At 53.4% G+C, this 17033-nt stretch overlaps 1 protein-coding gene across 1 annotated transcript in view; it reads left to right on the plus strand.

Annotated features, from left to right (window-relative positions):
* Positions 1–17033, plus strand: part of ttll7 (tubulin tyrosine ligase-like family, member 7) — a 97373-nt gene that overhangs the window by 67175 nt on the left and 13165 nt on the right. Inside the window, exons 12-15 of the mRNA XM_078408085.1 lie at positions 9118–9243; positions 10763–11046; positions 12349–12399; positions 16505–16639. Of these exons, the coding sequence (XP_078264211.1) occupies positions 9118–9243; positions 10763–11046; positions 12349–12399; positions 16505–16639 (596 nt within the window). The remainder of the gene's footprint in view (positions 1–9117; positions 9244–10762; positions 11047–12348; positions 12400–16504; positions 16640–17033) is intronic.

Below are 17033 nucleotides of genomic sequence, written 5' to 3' on the forward strand. Positions count from 1 at the left end.
TTTGGGCAGGCACATGGATGAGAGAGGTTTGAAGGGGTATGGGTCAAACGTGGGCAAATGGGATGAGGCGAGATGGGGCACATTGGGCAGCATGGATGAGATGGGCCGAATGGCCGCATGGTCACCTGTTCCTCCCAGTCCTTCCGCTTTTCCCACTGTAGCATGATGCAGCTTGGGGGGAATTCCATGGAAAACTGCCCTGGACGCGCACTCGGGATTATTTACCTGTAACGTGAACCTCTTGACTCATGCATGTTCTAAGCGTATGTCCATAAGTTGTAGGAGCAGTGTTAGGCCATTCAGCCCATCAAGTCCACTCCGCCATTCAATCACGGCTAATCTATCTCTCCCTCTCAACCCCACTCTCCTGCCTTCCCCCCGTAACCCCTGACACCCGCACTAATCAAGAATCTATCTATCTCTGCCTAATGGCCCGGATAGAGTGGATGTGGAGAGGATGTTTCCACCAGTGGGAGAGTCTAGGACCAGAGGGCACAGCCTCAGGATTAAAGGACGTTCCTTTAGGAAGGAGATGAGGAGGAGTTTCTTTCTTCAGAGGGCGGTGAATCTGTGGAATTCATTGCCACAGGAGGCTGTGGAGGCCGATGGATAATATTAAGGCAGAGATGGATAGATTGTTGATCAGTGCGGGTGTCAGGGGTTATGGGGAGAAGGCAGGAGAATGGGGTTAGGTGGGGAGAGATAGATCAGCCGTGACTGAATGGCCTAATTATGCACCTATCACCTTTGAACTTAAGAATATCCATTGACTTGGCCTCCACAGCCTTCTGTGGCAATGAGTTCCACAGATTCACCACCCTCTGACTAAAGAAATTCCTCCTCATCTTCTTCCTAAAGGAACGTCCTCTAATTCTGAGGCTGTGCCCTCTGGTCCTAGACTCTCCCACTAGTGGAAACATCCTCTCCACATCCACTCTATCCAGGCCTTTCACTATTCGGTACGTTTCAATGAGGTCCCCTCTCATCCTTCTAAACTCCAGTGAGTACAGGCCCAGTGCCCACAAACGCTCATCATATGTTAACCCACTCATTCCTGGGATCATTCTCATAAACTTCCTCTGGACCCTCTCCAGAGCCAGCACATCCTTCCTCAGATACAGGACCCCAAATTGTTCACACTACTCCAAACATAGGGTATATAAATTAATGCATGATGTAACATTGAAGTCCAGTAAAGTCAGATTAAAGATAGTTCAAAGGTCTCCAATGAGGTAGATGGGAGGCCAGGACCGCTCTAGCTGGTGGTAGGATGGTTCAGTTGCCTGATAACAGCTGGGAAGAAACTGTCCCTGAATCTGGAGGCGTGCGTTTTCACACTTCTGTACCTCTTGCCCAATGGGAGAGGGGAGAAGAGGGAGTGGCCGGGGTGAGATCTTGTACCCTGGACCCAATTTATGCCCCTCGTGATTTTAAATCCCTCTGTAATATCATGCTTCAGCCTCTTGCGCTCCAAAGTCTTCTGATTAGATCTTTGCTTCCTCAAGCAGTCTGCCTAATGTATCTAATATTGAAGCTGGCCTCCCAACTGACTCGAGTGTGAGTCTCGAGAACTCTAGTCCATAGCTTCCTGAACTTACCAGCTTGTCCAGTCCTTTCATAATTTTAAACGTCTCTATAATATCCAGTGATCCCCGTGGCGAGAGCTTCGCTCGGTCATCGCTGATCGACACCGACCCTTGGAAAGATTTGGGGGTATCACAAAATGCTGGAGTACCTCAGTGGGTCAGGCAGCATCTCTGGAGAGAAGGAATGGGCAACGTTTCGGGTCGAGCCCCTTCGTCAGACTGATGTCAGGGGAGGGGAGGGGGGCGGGACAAAGAAAGGATGTAGTCGGGGACAGGAAGACCAGTGGGGAGGGGAGAGGGGAAAGAGAGGGACAGAAGAGCTATCTGAAGTTAGAGAAATCAATGTTGGAAAGATTTGGGTGTCTTGCTGGGGTACAGTGGTAGAGCTAATGTCTCACAGCGCCAGTTCATTGCATCACGAGGTACAGTGATTACGATTGAGCCGTCCACAGTTGTGTGCTGACCAGGTTAAGGTTAAAAACTGAAATACTGTAAATAAACGTGAAGGTATAATTTAAAAAATATATAGAATATTGATATTACAGGACTAGTTAACCACTAAGTAAGACTTGGCACGCTGTTGAAGTTAAGTAAGGTGGGGTGTGTTAGCTGTGTTGCTTGCTGTGGGGAACAGTGTGGAAATGATGGAAGTTCTCACCAGTTGACTGGTTCTGATGTTTATAGAGACGTCACCAACAGCCGACAGTCTTTGGAGAGGCAGGGAGTCTCTAAAGCAGCTTCTAGACTTGTGCACGACTCCAAAGTTTCCCGACAGATTTCCTCCATTGTAATAGTGAGTGTTGTCAGCTTTGCAAATTATTCTCGCTGTATGTCCTCGGCACGGTGGAGTTGCTGCCTCCTTCAGCGACCGAGACCCGGGTTCCACCCCGACTGCACGTGGGGTTTCTCCGGGTGCTCCGGTTTCCCCCCCCCACCTTCCACAGACGTGCCGGTTTGCAGGTCGATTGGCTTCTGTAAATCCTCACGGGAGGAATGGCGCGGCACGGTGGCGTGGCGATAGAGTCGCTGGCTCACCGCGACAAAGGCCTGGGTTTGACCCTGACCACCGGTGGCGGCTGTATGGAGTTTGTACGTTCTCCCAGTGACTGCGTGGGTTTTCTCCGGGTGCTCCAGTTTTCTCCCACGTTCCCGATCTATTCCCCTCATAACAATGACCTCCCGTGACAATAAACAAGACTAGGGTATCTGGGCGGGCATGGACTAGATGGGCCGAAGGGCTCGTTTCCATGCTGTGTCATATATGAGCAGAATTAGGCCATTCGGCCCATCAAGTCTACTCCGCCATTCAATCACAGCTGATCTATCTCTCCCTCCTAACCCCATTCTCCTGCCTTCTCCCCATAACCCCCGACACACGCACTGATCAAGAATCTTTCCATCTCTGCCTTAAAAAATATCCACTGACTTGTCCTCCACAGCCCTCTGTGGCAAAGAATTCCACCGATTCACCACCCTCTGACTAAAGAAATTCCTCCTCATCTCCTTCCTAAAGGAACGTCCTTTAATTCTGAGGCTGTGCCCTCTGGTCCTAGACTCTCCCACTAGTGGAAACATCCTCTCCACATCCACTCTATCCAGGCCTTTCACTATTCTGTACGTTTCAATGAGGTCCCCCCCTCATCCTTCTAAACCCCAGCGAGTACAGGCCCAGTGCCGTCAAACACTCGACATGTGTTAACCCACTCATCCCTGGGATCATCCGTGTAAAGCTCCTCTGGACCCTCTCCAGAGCCAGCACATCCTTCCTCAGATATGGTGCCTCAGACATGTTAAAGGCGTGGTCTGTAGACAGGAAGGTTGTATGTAGGGTTGCCAACTGTCCCGTATTAGCCGGGACATCCCGTATTTTGGGCTAAATTGGTTTGTCCCGTACGGGACCGCCTTTGTCCCATATTAGGCCCAGACGGCGCTTTAGGCCCAGACACTGTAGGCCCGGACACTGTAGGCCCGGAGGCCCGGGCGCCGACTAACGGAGGTTGCATAGCAACCCGCCTCCCGGCCCAGGCGGCCTCCGTTGGTGGAGCAGGAACACGTGGCCGCTGGCTGGGTTAGGTCACGTGGGGCGCAGGGGCGGTGACGTCACCTTGTCCATTATTTGGGAGCGAGGAAGATGTGATGTGACTTGGCAACGAGGATATCGTGTGTGTACCGTCTTAACCCGTGCGCTTTATTCCCCCTCCCCCGGCAGGTTTGCGGCCTCTGACTGCGCGGTAGAGGCGAGGACGCGAGGTCCTTAGGGCAGTTAGAGGTGGTGACGAGGGAAAGAAAATCAGTGCGTTCTCTATTCAAGGCGGGAAGAGACGAGGGTGCCAGACGGAAGTCCGCCTAGAGTGAGATGCATGTCAAGTTTCAGGCCGAGAGAAGAACGGTTCACCAAAATCCACCAACAAAATTCATTATATTTTATGTTTTAGAGATATATATAAATAGATAGAAAGAAAATAAATATTGGATAATCTACACACGTTTTCAGAAATCTTTAATGATAATATCATTGCGTCTCTCCCTCCCCACTAGGGTTGCCAACTGTCCCATATTAGCCGGGACATCCTGTATTTTGGTCTAAATTGGTTTGTCCCTTAGGGTACCACCGTATTAGGCCCAGACAGCACTGTAGGCCCGGACAGCACTGTAGGCCCGGACACTGTAGGCCCGGACACTGTAGGCCCGGACACCACTGTAGGCCCGGACACTGTAGGCCCGGACAGCACTGTAGGCCGGGACACTGTAGGCCCGGACACTGTAGGCCGGGACACTGTAGGCCCGGACAGCACTGTAGGCCCGGTCAACACTGTAGGCCGGGACATTGTAGGCCGGGACACTGTAGGCCGGGACACTGTAGGCCCGGGGGCCGCTGTCGTCCTGGACAGTGTAGGCCCGGACACTGTAGGCCTGGACACTGTAGGCCCGGTCACTGTAGGCCCGGACACTGTAGGCCCAGACAGCACTGTAGGCCCGGACTACACTGTTGGCCCGGACACTGTAGGCCCGGACAGCACTGTAGGCCCGGACAGCACTGTAGGCCCGGACACTGTAGGCCCGGACAGCACTGTAGGCCCGGACACTGTAGGCCCGGACACTGTAGGCCCGGACACTGTAGGCCCGGACAGCACTGTAGGCCAGGACACTTTAGGCCGGGACATTGTAGGCCGGGACACTGTAGGCCGGGACACTGTAGGCCGGGACACTGTAGGCCCGGGGGCCGCTGTCATCCTGGACAGTGTAGGCCCGGACACTGTAGGCCCGGACTGTAGGCCCGGTCACTGTAGGCCCGGACACTGTAGGCCCGGACAGCACTGTAGGGCCGGACAGCACTGTAGGCCCGGACATCACTGTAGGCCCGGACAACACTGTAGTCCCGGACAACACTGTAGGCCCGGACACTGTAGGCCCGGACACTGTAGGCCTGGGGGTCGCTGTAGTCCCGGACAGTGTAGGCCCGGGCACCGCCTGACGGAGGTTGCATAGCAACCTGCCTCCCGGCCCGGGCAGCCGCCATTGGTGGAGTGGGAGCACGTGGCTGCTGGTTGGGTGAGGTCGTGCAGATGACGTCACCTTTTGTCCCTTATTTGGGAGTGAGGAAGTTGGCAACCCCTACTCACCATCCAAGTCTCTCACGGTGCAGGGTCTCAGGGGGAAGATCTTTGCGTCTTCTTGAACCACAGTCCAGGGCCACCAGGACTGGAGAGGAGCCAATGTTCCTTTGTTGAAGAATGTCCAAACTGACAGAAGGTCGACTGTGTCACAAGACACAGAAAATGTTAATGGTGGTCACGGGAGGAATGTGTCACAATACACAGTGCATCGCACCCTGCTGCGTATGGGGCTGCACACGGAGGACCAACAGCATATTGGGCAGGTGGGCATAATGTTTTGGCTCATCAGGTCAGAATGTTTTTGCTGATCGGTGTATATTGATAAATGACTTGAACATTAACGTAGAATGGTTGGTTATTAAGGTTGCTGGTGATGCCAAGGTTGCTAAAGGCTGTCACAGTACCCAGAGGGATATAGATCAACGACGTAAATGGGTTAGAGACATGGCAGATGGAGTTTAACCCGAGCAAGTGTAAGATGTTGCACTTTGGGATGTAAAGGGAAAGTAGACAGCAAATGGCAAGACCCTTAACAGCATTGATGTACAGAGTCCAAGCCCATATCTCCCTGAGAGTGGCAACACAAGGAGATGGAGTGGGGGTGAAGAAGGCGTATGGTATACTTGCCTTCGGTGGTCGGGGCATTGAGTGTAAGAGTCAAGAAGGTTTCATGCAGCTCGATGAGACTGTGGTCAGGCCACATGTGGAATATTGCCTGCAGTTCTGGTCAGCCCATTTGCAGGAATATGGCTTTGGAGAGGGTGGAGAGGAGGTTTGCCAGGCGGCCGCCTGGATTAGAGGCTTTCAGCAACAGAGGGAGGTTGGAGAGGATGCAGAGGAGGTTTGCCAGAAGGCCGCCTGGATTCGAGGCTTTCAGCAACAGAGGGAGAGGTTGGACAGACTTGGATTGGCTTCTCTGGAACGCCAGAGATTGAGGGCGACGATGGCAGTATACAAGAGGATATAGTGGGACGGGTCTTTCACACAGAGGGTGGTGGGTGCCTGGAAGATGCTGCCAGGGGTGGTGGTGGAGATACGATAGTGGTGTCTAACAGGTTTCCAGACAGGCACGGGGACGTGGAAGGAATGGTAGGATTAGTTTATGTTGACATCACGTTGGGCACAGACACTGTGGGCCGAAGGGCCTGAACCTGTGCTGTACTGTTCTGTGTTCTATGTTCTATGTTCTAGAGTCATCCAGGCCCTCTAGTCCTCCAACTCCATGCCAATTATCAATCACCTTGGAACGAAAACGCCATTTAAAAGACATTTGGGCAGGTACATGGATATGAAAGGTTTAGAATGATATGGGCCTAACACGGGTAGGTGGGAATAGTGTAGTTGGGTCAGCATGGGCAGGCTGGGCAGGCTGGGCTGAAGGGCCTGTTGACGATGACAACCACTTACATTTATCTATATCAATCCCAATTTTTTCCTCAAATTTTACCACTCACCTACACACCCGGCTAGGGTTGCCAACTGTCCTGTATTAGCTGGGACATCCTGTATTTTGGGCTAAATTGGTTTGCCCCGTATGGGACCGCCCTTGTCCTGTATTAATGCCGGGGGGCGCTGTAGGCCCGGACGCTGTAGGCCCGGACGCTGTAGGCCCAGACGCTGTAGGTCTAGATAGTGTAGGCCCGGATGCTGTAGGTCCGGACAGTGTAGGTCCGGCGCTGCCTAACGGAGGTTGCATAGCAACCCGCCTCTTGGCCTGGGCGGCCGCCATTGGTGGGATGGGAGCACGTGGCCGCTGGCTGGGTGAGGTCACATGCGGCGAGGGGCGGTGACGTCACCTTGTCCCGTATTTGGGAGCGAGATAGTTGGCAATCCTACACCATTCCACCAATTCACAACTCTCTGGGTGAAAAAGTGTCTTCTCACCTCAGTTTTAAATGGCCTCACCTTTATTCTTAGACTGTGGCACCTGGTTCTGGACTCCCCCAACATTGGGAACAGTTTTCCTGCATCTAGCTTGTCCAGTCCTTTTATAATTTTATATGTTTCTATTAGATCCCCTCTCATCCTTCTAAACTCCAGTGAATACAAACCCAGTCTTTCCAATCTTTCCTCATATGACAGTCCCGCCATCCCAGGGATTAACCTCATGAAGCTACGTTGCACTGCCTCAATAGCAAGGACGTCCTTTTGGAGGCAGCGACTCCAATAGATCCCTTTGATGGTGGGGAGGTTAGTTCCTGCAGTGTTCAGCTCATTTTGTGATCAATGTTCCTGGGCGTTTGGGTTGCCGAACCGGGCCAAGTTGCAAACAGTGAAGAGGTTTCAGCCCCTTGGCCAGGATCATTTGGACCTGCTTCTTGTTTACCTCCGCTTCAAATACCAGAGGGCATTGCTTTAAGATGAGAGGAGCAAAGTTTAGAGGAGATGGGCGGAACATGTTGTCAAGCTGGAAAGGGTGCAGAGAAGATTTATGAGGATGGTGCCAAGACTTGAGAGCCAGAGCTTCAGGAAGGGTAAGGTTGCCAACTGTCCCATATTAGCCAGGACAGCCCGTATTTTGGGCTAAATTGGTTTGTCCCGTACAGGACCGCACTTGTCCTGTATTAGGCCCGGGGGGCGCTGTAGGCCCGGACGCTGTAGGCCTGGACACTGTAGGCCCGGACACTATTGCCGGACAGTGTAGATCCGGATACTGTAGGCCCGGGGGGGGCGCTGTAGGCCCGGACACTGTATGGTCGGAAAGTGTAGTCCCGGACAGTGTAGGTCCGGAGGCCCGGGCTCCCCCCAACATTGGGAACATTTTTCCTGTCCAGTCCTTTTATAATTTTATAAGTTTCTTAAACGTTGCGATAGTCCCAGCCTCAACTACCTCCTCCGGCAGCTCGTTCCATAAACACCCGCCACCCTTTTTGTAAGAAATGTTACCCCTCAAGCTCCTGTTAAACCTTGCCCCTTTCACCTTGAACCTATGTCCTCTGGTCCTCGATTCCCCTACTCTGGGAAAGAGACTGTGTCTACCTGATCTATTCCTCTTATGATTGTGTAGGTGGGGCTAGAGTAGATGGGACATGTTGATCGGCCTGGGAAGTTGGGCTGACCATGCTGGGTGTCCATGCTGTAGAACTCTGACTCTAGGTTGTACACACAGGGGGTGGTGGGTGCTTGGAGCAAGCTGCCGGGGGTGGTGGTGGAGTCAGATACCAGAGAGGCGTTCAAATTGGACATTTGGAGAAGCACATGGATGTGCAGGGAATGGGGGGGGATATGGGTTATGTGCAGGCAGATAAGAGTTGGTCTTGGCATCATGTTCGGCACAGACATTGTAGGCCGAAGGGCCTGTTCTCGTGCTGTACTGTTCTATGTTCTATGTATTTATTGCCATTGTTCGGCACATGGACAGGGGGTGATATTAAGGAATATCTGAGGAAGGATGTGCTGGCTCTGGAGAGGGTCCAGAGGAGGTTTACGAGAACGATCCCAGGAATGAGTGGGTTCACATATGACAGCACTGGGCCTGTACTCACTGGAGTTTAGAAGGATGAGGGGGGACCTCATTGAAACTTACTGAACAGTGAGCGGCCTGGATAGAGTGGATGTGGAGAGGATGTTTCCACTGGTGGGAGAGTCTAGGACCAGAGGGCACAGCCTCAGAATTAAAGGACGTTCCTTTAGGAAGGAGATGAGGAGGAATTTCTTTATCAGAGGGTGGTGAATCTGTGGAATTCATTGCCACAGAAGGCAGTGGAGGCCGTCAGATGATATTTTGAAGGCAGAGATAGGTAGATTGTTGATCAGTGCGGGTGTCAGGGGTTATGGGGAGAAGGCAGGAGAATGGGGTTAGGAGGGAGAGATAGATCAGCCGTGATTGAATGGCGGAGTGGACTCGATGGGCCGAATAGTCTAATTCTGCTGCTTGAACCTAATGTATGAATTTCTCGGCTTTTGGTTTGCAGTGGAAGAGAGAGAGACGGAGAAAGAGGACTCTCAGGGCTGGTCTGAGAAGGAGCGTCAGCAGAACAGTGGAAGTGAAGCCGAGGACAAGTCCCAAGCCCATCACGCACGCCACTGGTGCCAGAGAAGTGAGTCAGCTCACCTGTTCACTTCAGTTTATCGTCACCTGTACCGAGGTACAGTGAGAAGCTTGTGTTGCGTGCTAACCAATCAGTGGAAAGACAATACATGATTACAATCAAGCCGTTCACAGTGTACAGATACATCATAGAGGGAATAACGTTTAGTGCAAGGTAAAGCCAGCAAAGTCCGATCAAGGATAGTCCGAGGGTCACCAATGAGGTAGATAGTAGTTAGCACTGCTCTCCTGAATAGATCGGGTAGATAGAGAGGAATAGATCGGGTAGATGCATAGAGTCTCTTGCCCAGAGTAGGGGAATCGAGAACCAGAGGACATAGGTTTAGGGTGGGTGGGGGGGGGAAAGATTTAACAGGAACCTGAGAGGCAACTTTTTCACATAAAGGGCGGTGGGTGGATGGAACCAGTTGCTGGAAGTTGAGGCAGGGACTATCACAATGCTTAAGAAACATTTGGACAGAGTCACAGATAGGACAGGTTGAGAGGGATATGGGGGAAATGCAGGCAGGTGGGGCTAGTCTAGATGGGACATGTTGGTTGGCGTGGGCAGGTTGGGCTGAAGGACCTGTTTCCATGCTGTGTCACTCCATGGAAACATCTGTCTGCACTCGCTGGAGTGTAGAAGGATGAGGGGGGACCTCATTGAAACTCACCGAATAGTGAGCGGCCTGGATAGAGTGGATGTGGAGAGGATGTTTCCACTGGTGGGAGAGTCCAGGACCAGAGGGTTAGAATTAAAGGACACTCCTTTAGAATGGAGTTGAGGAGGAGTTTCTTTAGTCAGAGGGCGGTGAATCTGTGGAATTCATTGCTGCAGACGGCTGTGGAGGCCATCAATTTATATTTTTATGGAGGAGATTGACAGATTCTTGACTAGTGCAGGTGTCAGGGGTTAAGGGGAGAAGGCAGGAGAATGGGGTTCGGAGGAGGGGTGCCAACTATCTCACTCCCAAATACGGGACAAGGTGACGTCACCGCCCCGAGCCCCACGTGACCTCACCCAGCCAGCGGCCACGTGCTCCCGCTCCACCAACAGCGGCCGCCCGGGCCGGGAGGCGGGTTGCTACGCAACCTCCGTTAGGCGGCGCCCGGGCCTCCGGACCTAGACTATCCGAAGCTAAAATGTATGAAACCTAGAGTGTCGGGACCTAAACTGTCGGGGCCTAAACTGTCGGGGCCTAAACTGTCGGGGCCTACAGTGTCCGGACCTACAGCGCCCCTGGGCCTACAGTGTCCAGGCCTACAGTGTTGGGGCCTACAGTGTCTGGATCTACAGCGCCCCCCGGGCCTAATACGGGACAAGGGCGGTTCCATAAGGGACAAACCAATTTAGCCCAATATATGGGATGTCCCAGCTAATACGGGACAGTTGGCAACCCCTAGTTGGGAGGGAGAGATAGATCAGCCATGATTGAATGGCGGAGTTGACCTGATGGGTTTAACGGCCTGATTCTGGTGCGTTGACCGTATGAAGGATGTTTTACTGTTTGTTGGCGTCTGTTCTCCAGGCAGGATACCGAGGAACCCACCGGCCTTGAGGAGGAAGCCCCCTGCTTGCGTGCCACCAGCAGCGTCCGTGCCAATTAGACGTTCCACCTCCTGCCCTCGCTCCATCTCGTCCTTGGCATCGCCAGCCCAGTCCCCGGGGGCAGAGCCGCGGTCCACGTCTGCCAAGCCCGCCGCGGCCGTGTCCAGGCTGGCCGCCGGCTTACGGTCACAGTCCCTCAACCGCACGGCCATCCCGCAACAGATACCGCACAGCATCAGCCTGGGAACCATCCACTCTGGGCCAGTAAGTAGGGCCACCATCTCTCAGTGTAGTACGGAGATACAGGGCCGAAACAGGTCCACCAAGTCCGCGCCGACCAGCGATCCCCCCCTACACTAGTTTAGTTTAGAGAGACAGCGCGGAAACAGGCCCTTCGGCCCACCGAGCCCGCACCGACCAGCGATCCCCGCACGACAACACTGTATGGAGTTTGTACGTTCTCACCGTGACCTGCGCGGGTTTTCTCCGAGATCTTCGGTTTCCTCCCACACTCCAAAGACGTGCAGGTTTGTAGGTTAATTGGCTTAGTGTAAATGTAAAAAATGTCCCCAGTGTGTGTAGGATAGTGTTAGTGTGCGGGGATCGCTGGGCGGCACGGACCTGGTGGGCCGAAGGGCCTGTTTCCGCGCTGTATCTCTAAACTAAACTAAACATTGGAATGCATCTTTCACTGGAGGTGGTTCGATGTTGGACATTTCAGTCGGCAATTTGAAGTGTAAAATGAAGGGGAGTAATTCACAGAGGGAGGATGTAGGGGGCAATAAAATGCAGAGATGTGTCAAACGACCCACCCTGGACCCGGCAGATAAAGTGGATAATGTTGGGATAGTTTATGATTCTGTCTCTTTAAGCTTCGGGTGTGGGTCTGGTGGGCAGGCTGAAGGGTCGCGGTAAGTGGGGACTAGGGGCTCCGGGGGGGGGACTCTTTTTTTGCTTCCCCTCTCTCCCTCTCCTCTCTGCCCCCTTCCCCTCTCTTGCTCTCTCCCCTCTCTCCCCCTCTCTCCCCCCCCTCTCTCCCCCTCTCCTCCCCCCTCCTTCGCCCCCTTCGCCCCCCCTCTCCTCTCCCCCTCTCCCCTCTCCCCCCCTCCCCTCTTCCCCCTTCTCCCTCTCCCCCCTCTCTCCCCCCTCTCCTCCCCCCTCTCTCCCCTCGCCTCTCTCTCCCCCTCTCTCCCCTCTCTCCCCTCATCTCCCCCCTCTCTCCCCCTCTCTTCTCCCTCTCTCCCCCTCTCTCCCCTCTCTCCCCCTCTCCCCCCCTCCGCCCTTTTCCCCCCTCTCCCCCTTTCTCCCTCTCCCCCTCCCCTCTCCCCCTCTCCCCCTCTCTCCCCCCTCTCTCCCTCTCTCCCTCCCCCCTCCCCCCTCCCCCACTCCCCCCCTCCTCTCTCCCCTCCCTCTCCACCCCCTCTCCCCCTCTCCCCCTCCCCCTCTCCCCTCCCTCTCCCCTCTCTCCCCCCTCTCCCCCTCCCCCCTCTCCCCCTATCCTCTCCTCTCCCCCCCTCTCCCTCCCTCCCTCCCTCTGCCCTGTCCTTCCCCCCTACCCTCCTCTAGGGGAAGTCTCGGCAGCTGAGGGAGAGTTCTCCCAACCTGTGTAGGGGAAAGGTGAATGTTCTGCGTCTGCCGCTAGCTTAGTCACCCGCGTGTGGATCGCAGATACTTACAACCCTGGTGGTCGACGACCGACTTGAAGAGAATGTGGGTGAGGGGCCAATCCCCCCCAACAAGCAGTCAAGTCCGTGTCAAATGCAGCAGGAAAAAACCCAGCAATTGGCTTTGGATTAAACGGAGAGACAACAACTGAGCTGCAAGATGAAGACAGCTGGGGATGGAACTGAGGGGGGGGGGGGGGCATGGGGGGTGGTACGGGATGCTATGTATCACCGATGAGCCCATCTGGAGAGCAAAGAGGTCCTTCTGCAGTTGTACAGGGCCCTAGTGAGACCACACCTGGAGTACTGTGTGCAGTTTTGGTCTCCAAATTTGAGGAAGGATATTCTTGCTATTGAGGGCGTGCAGCGTAGGTTCACTAGGTTAATTCCCGGATTGGCGGGACTGTCATATGTTGAAAGACTGGAGCGACTAGGCTTGTATACACTGGAATTTAGAAGGATGAGAGGAGATCTTATCGAAATGTATAATATTATTAAGGGGTTGGACTCGTTAGAGGCAGGAAACATGTTCCCAATGTTGGGGGAGTCCAGAACAAGGGGCCACAGTTTAAGAATAAGGGGTAGGCCATTTAGAACAGAAATGAGGAAAAACTTTTTCAGTCAGAGAGTTGTGAATCTGTGGAATTCTCTGCCTCAGAAGGCAGTGGAGGCCAATTCTCTGAATGCATTCAAGAGAGAGCTAGATAGAGCTCTTAAGGATAGCAGAGTCAGGGGGTATGGGGAGAAGGCAGGAACGGGGTACTGATTGAGAATGATCAGCCATGATCACATTGAATGGCGGTGCTGACTCGAAGGGCCGAATGGCCTCCTCCTGCACCTATTGTCTATTGTCTATTGTTGCGGGCCTATCAATGAAGTGTCAAAGAAGGAGGGTGCCCACCTGATGACCCGATGACTTGCCCACCCTCCCTTTCACCACCCCAATCCCACCGCCAACATCTGGACTTACCACAGCAATTGTAACATTGATTTTAGAAGGATGAGAGGGGATCTTATAGAGACGTATGAAATTATAAAAGGTCTGGACAAACTAGATGCAGGAATAATGTTCCCAATGTTGGGGGAGTCCAGAACCAGGGGCCACACAGTCTAAGAATAAAAGGGAGACCATTTTAAACTGAGGTGAGAAGGAACTTTTTCAACCCAGAAAGTTGTGAATTTGTGGAATTCTCTGCCACAGAGGGCAGTGGAGGCCAATTCACTGGATGAATTTAAAAGAGAGTTAGATAGAGCTCTAGGGACTAGCGGAATCAAGGGATATGGGGAGAAGGCAGGCACGGGTTACTGATTGTGGATGATTAGCCGTGATCACAATGAATGGCGGTGCTGGCTGGAAGGGCCGAATGGCCTCCTCCTGCACCAATTTTCTATGTTTCTATGGTTCTATCACGTCCTATTAGCTCTCCTGCCAACTTGCATTTCTTTTCCAGACACACGTGATGTACTTGAGCACAGGCCCAGCAGCACAGGCCCAGCAGCACAGGCCCAGCAGCACAGGCCCAGCAGCACAGGCCCAAGTCGCTGCATGACTCAGAAATTCCACTTGCAACGGTCAATTTTTAGACAGATTTCGCCCCCTGAAATTCTGCGCAATTTCTAATTTCTCACCATCAGTAACAATACGTTCTCAAAACACGACTACAAATGCAATAACACTCATGCTAGTAATGCTACATGCCATTAAATCCTTTATTTCACTTTCAGTGCTATCATGAACCTCGTAGTGTACGTCAAGGAATCCATTTCAGTAACATTGGTGTGCATCAATGAATGTCATAGAGTCATGGAGTGATACAGCGTGGAAACTGGCCCTTCGGCCCAACTTGCCCACACCGGCCAACATGTCCCATCCACCCTAGTCCCACCTGCCCGCATTTGGTCCATATCCCTCCATAGCTGTCCTATCCATGTGCCTGTCTAACTGCTTCTTAAATGTTGGGATAGTCCCAACCACAACTACCTCCTCTGGCAGCTTCCTTCATACACCCACCACCCTCTGAGTGAAAAAGTTACCCCTCAGGTCCCTATTAAAACTTGTTACCTTCACCGTAAACCTGTGTCCTCTGGTCCTCGATTCATCTATTCTGGGCAAGAGACTCTGTGCATCTACCCGATCTATTCCTCTCGTGATTTTATACACCTCTATAAGATCATCCCTCATCCTCCTGCGCTCCAGGGAATAGAGTCCCAGCCTACTCCACCTCCCCCTGTAGCTCAGACCCTTGAGTCCTGGCAACATCCTCATAAATCTTCTCTGTACCCTTTCCAGCTTAACATCTTTCTGATAACACGGTGCCAAGAACTGAACACAATACACTAAATGCGGCCTCACCAACATCATATACAACTGCAACGTGACCTCCCAACTTCTATAATCAATACTGACTGATGAAGGCCAATGTGCCAAAAGCTCTCATCCTCCTGCGCTCCAGGGAACAGAGTCCCAGCCTTCTCAGCCTCTCCCTGTAGCTCACACCCTTGAGTCCTGGCAACATCCTCGTAAAGGGTTGCCAACTATCTCACTCCCAAACAAGGGACAATTATCTGGCATCCAGGCCTACACCGTCTGGGCCTACACCGTTCGGGCCTACAGTGTCCGAGCCCACAGTGTCCGGGCCCACAGTGTCCGGGCCCACAGCGTCCGAGCCCACAGTGTCTGGGCCCACAGTGCCCGGACCCACAGCCTCCGGGCCTACAGCGTCTGGGCCCACAGCGTCCGGGCCCACAGAGTCCGAGCCCTCATTGTCCGGGGCGTGGCTGTGTTCTGCAGCTGCGGCTCACCGGCAGTCTCTCTGTCTTTTTTTTTGTTTTTGTCTATTGTCATCGTTTAATGTACGTTTTGTTCTATTTTTAACTCTGTATATGTGAGGGGTGGTGGGGGGGTGGTGGGGGGGTGGGGGAAACATTTTTTTCTAATCTCCTCCTCAACGGAGATGCGACCTTTACCGTGTTGTGTCTCCGTTCGTGCTACGGCCTAACACGGTGGAGTTGGCGGCCTCCAGCTGGGATCGACCTTGAAGACTCCGGTCGCAGGGCCTGGACTTACCATCTCGGAGGCTTCGGCCGTGGGCCCTGCAGACCGCAACATCGGGAGCTCGCAGGTCCCTGGCTGGCGACCGGCTTTCGGGAGCTCCAGCCGTAGCAGCTTCGTCCGCCCCGGAGCGCGAGGTACGATCGACCCGCTCGCAGGCCCTTCATCGCCCTGCGTGGCCTGGCCGCGGCACTTTCCATCGCCCGGTGGGGGCTCAGGACCTTCATCGGCCTGCTCGGCTCGGCCCTGGGACTTTCCATCGCCCGGTGGGGGCTTCAAAAGTTGGGAGCCTCGATCGCCTCGTGGCACCACGGGAGAAGAATGAGGAGGAGATAATGACTTTTCTTTGCCTTCCATCACAGTGAGGGTGTGCCTGGAGCAATCACTGTGATGGCTGTTTGTGTTAAAATTGTATCTGTGTGTCCTGTGTTTTTGTTGTCTACTGCCGGACCCTGACGTGAGAGGACGCTGGCGCTATTTGTTTGCCGCTTCTCCGTCAGGATAGATTGTCTGTTTGTTTTTATGTTATGACTGTTTTTGTAAAGCGTCTTTGAGCACTTGGTAAAGCGCTATATAAAATAAATGCTTATTATTATTATTATTACAGCGTCCGGGCCCACAGTGTCCAGGCCCACAGCGTCCGGGCCTACAGCACACCCCCCCACCCCCCCGGGCCTAATACGGGACAAGGGTGGTCCCGTACGTGACAAACCAATTTAGCCCAATATTCGGGATGTCCCGGCTAATACGGGACAGTTGCCAACCCTAGTTGTGCGAGGCAGCGATCTTTAACCTCTGTCAAACTGCAGCTTCTACAACAATGCATCTCCTCAATGCATCAACCCAATGCATTGGAGCCCATGCATTGCTGGAAGTGAAAGTCCCCACAGTCACAAAGATTCGCCGCAGTTCCCTGCCCGATTGCCGTGCCGACGGTGGTGTCATTTGGTGACCTTGACCTTCCAATGAATAAGATTTTTGTTTGGTTTTGTCTTTGCATTTACAGCATGTCTCACTGCTGAATTTTAGAACAAAGGAGCAGGAAGAAGAACTGGTGAGAGAAACGCAGGCAGCACTCAATGAGATGAGGATCAAGTTCCCGGGGAAATCGAACGAAGAAGCGGAGGTGTTGTTGGATGAAGTGAGTCAGCAGCCAATAGGGGTTGCCAACTATCTCGCTCCCAAATAAGGGACAAAAGGTGACGTCACCGCCCCGCGCCCCACGTGACCTCACCCAGCCAGCGGCCACGTGCTCCCGCTCCACCAATGGCGGCCGCCCGGGCCGAGAGGCGGGTTGCTATGCAACCTCCGTTTAGGTGAACACACTTGGCCCCGCTCCTCGAACACACTCCGTTAGCCTACACTGTCCGGGCCTTCAGTGGGAGTCCGGGCCTATAGCGGTTTCCGGGTCTACAGTTTTCGGGCCTACATTGTCCGGGCCTACATTGTCCTACATTGTCCGGGCCTACAGTTTCCGGGCCTACAGTTTCCGGGCCTACAGTGTCCGGGCCTACAGCGGTTTCCGGGCCTACAGT

This window comes from Rhinoraja longicauda, chromosome 11 (genome assembly GCF_053455715.1).
Source record: "Rhinoraja longicauda isolate Sanriku21f chromosome 11, sRhiLon1.1, whole genome shotgun sequence".
NCBI lineage: Eukaryota > Metazoa > Chordata > Chondrichthyes > Rajiformes > Arhynchobatidae > Rhinoraja > Rhinoraja longicauda.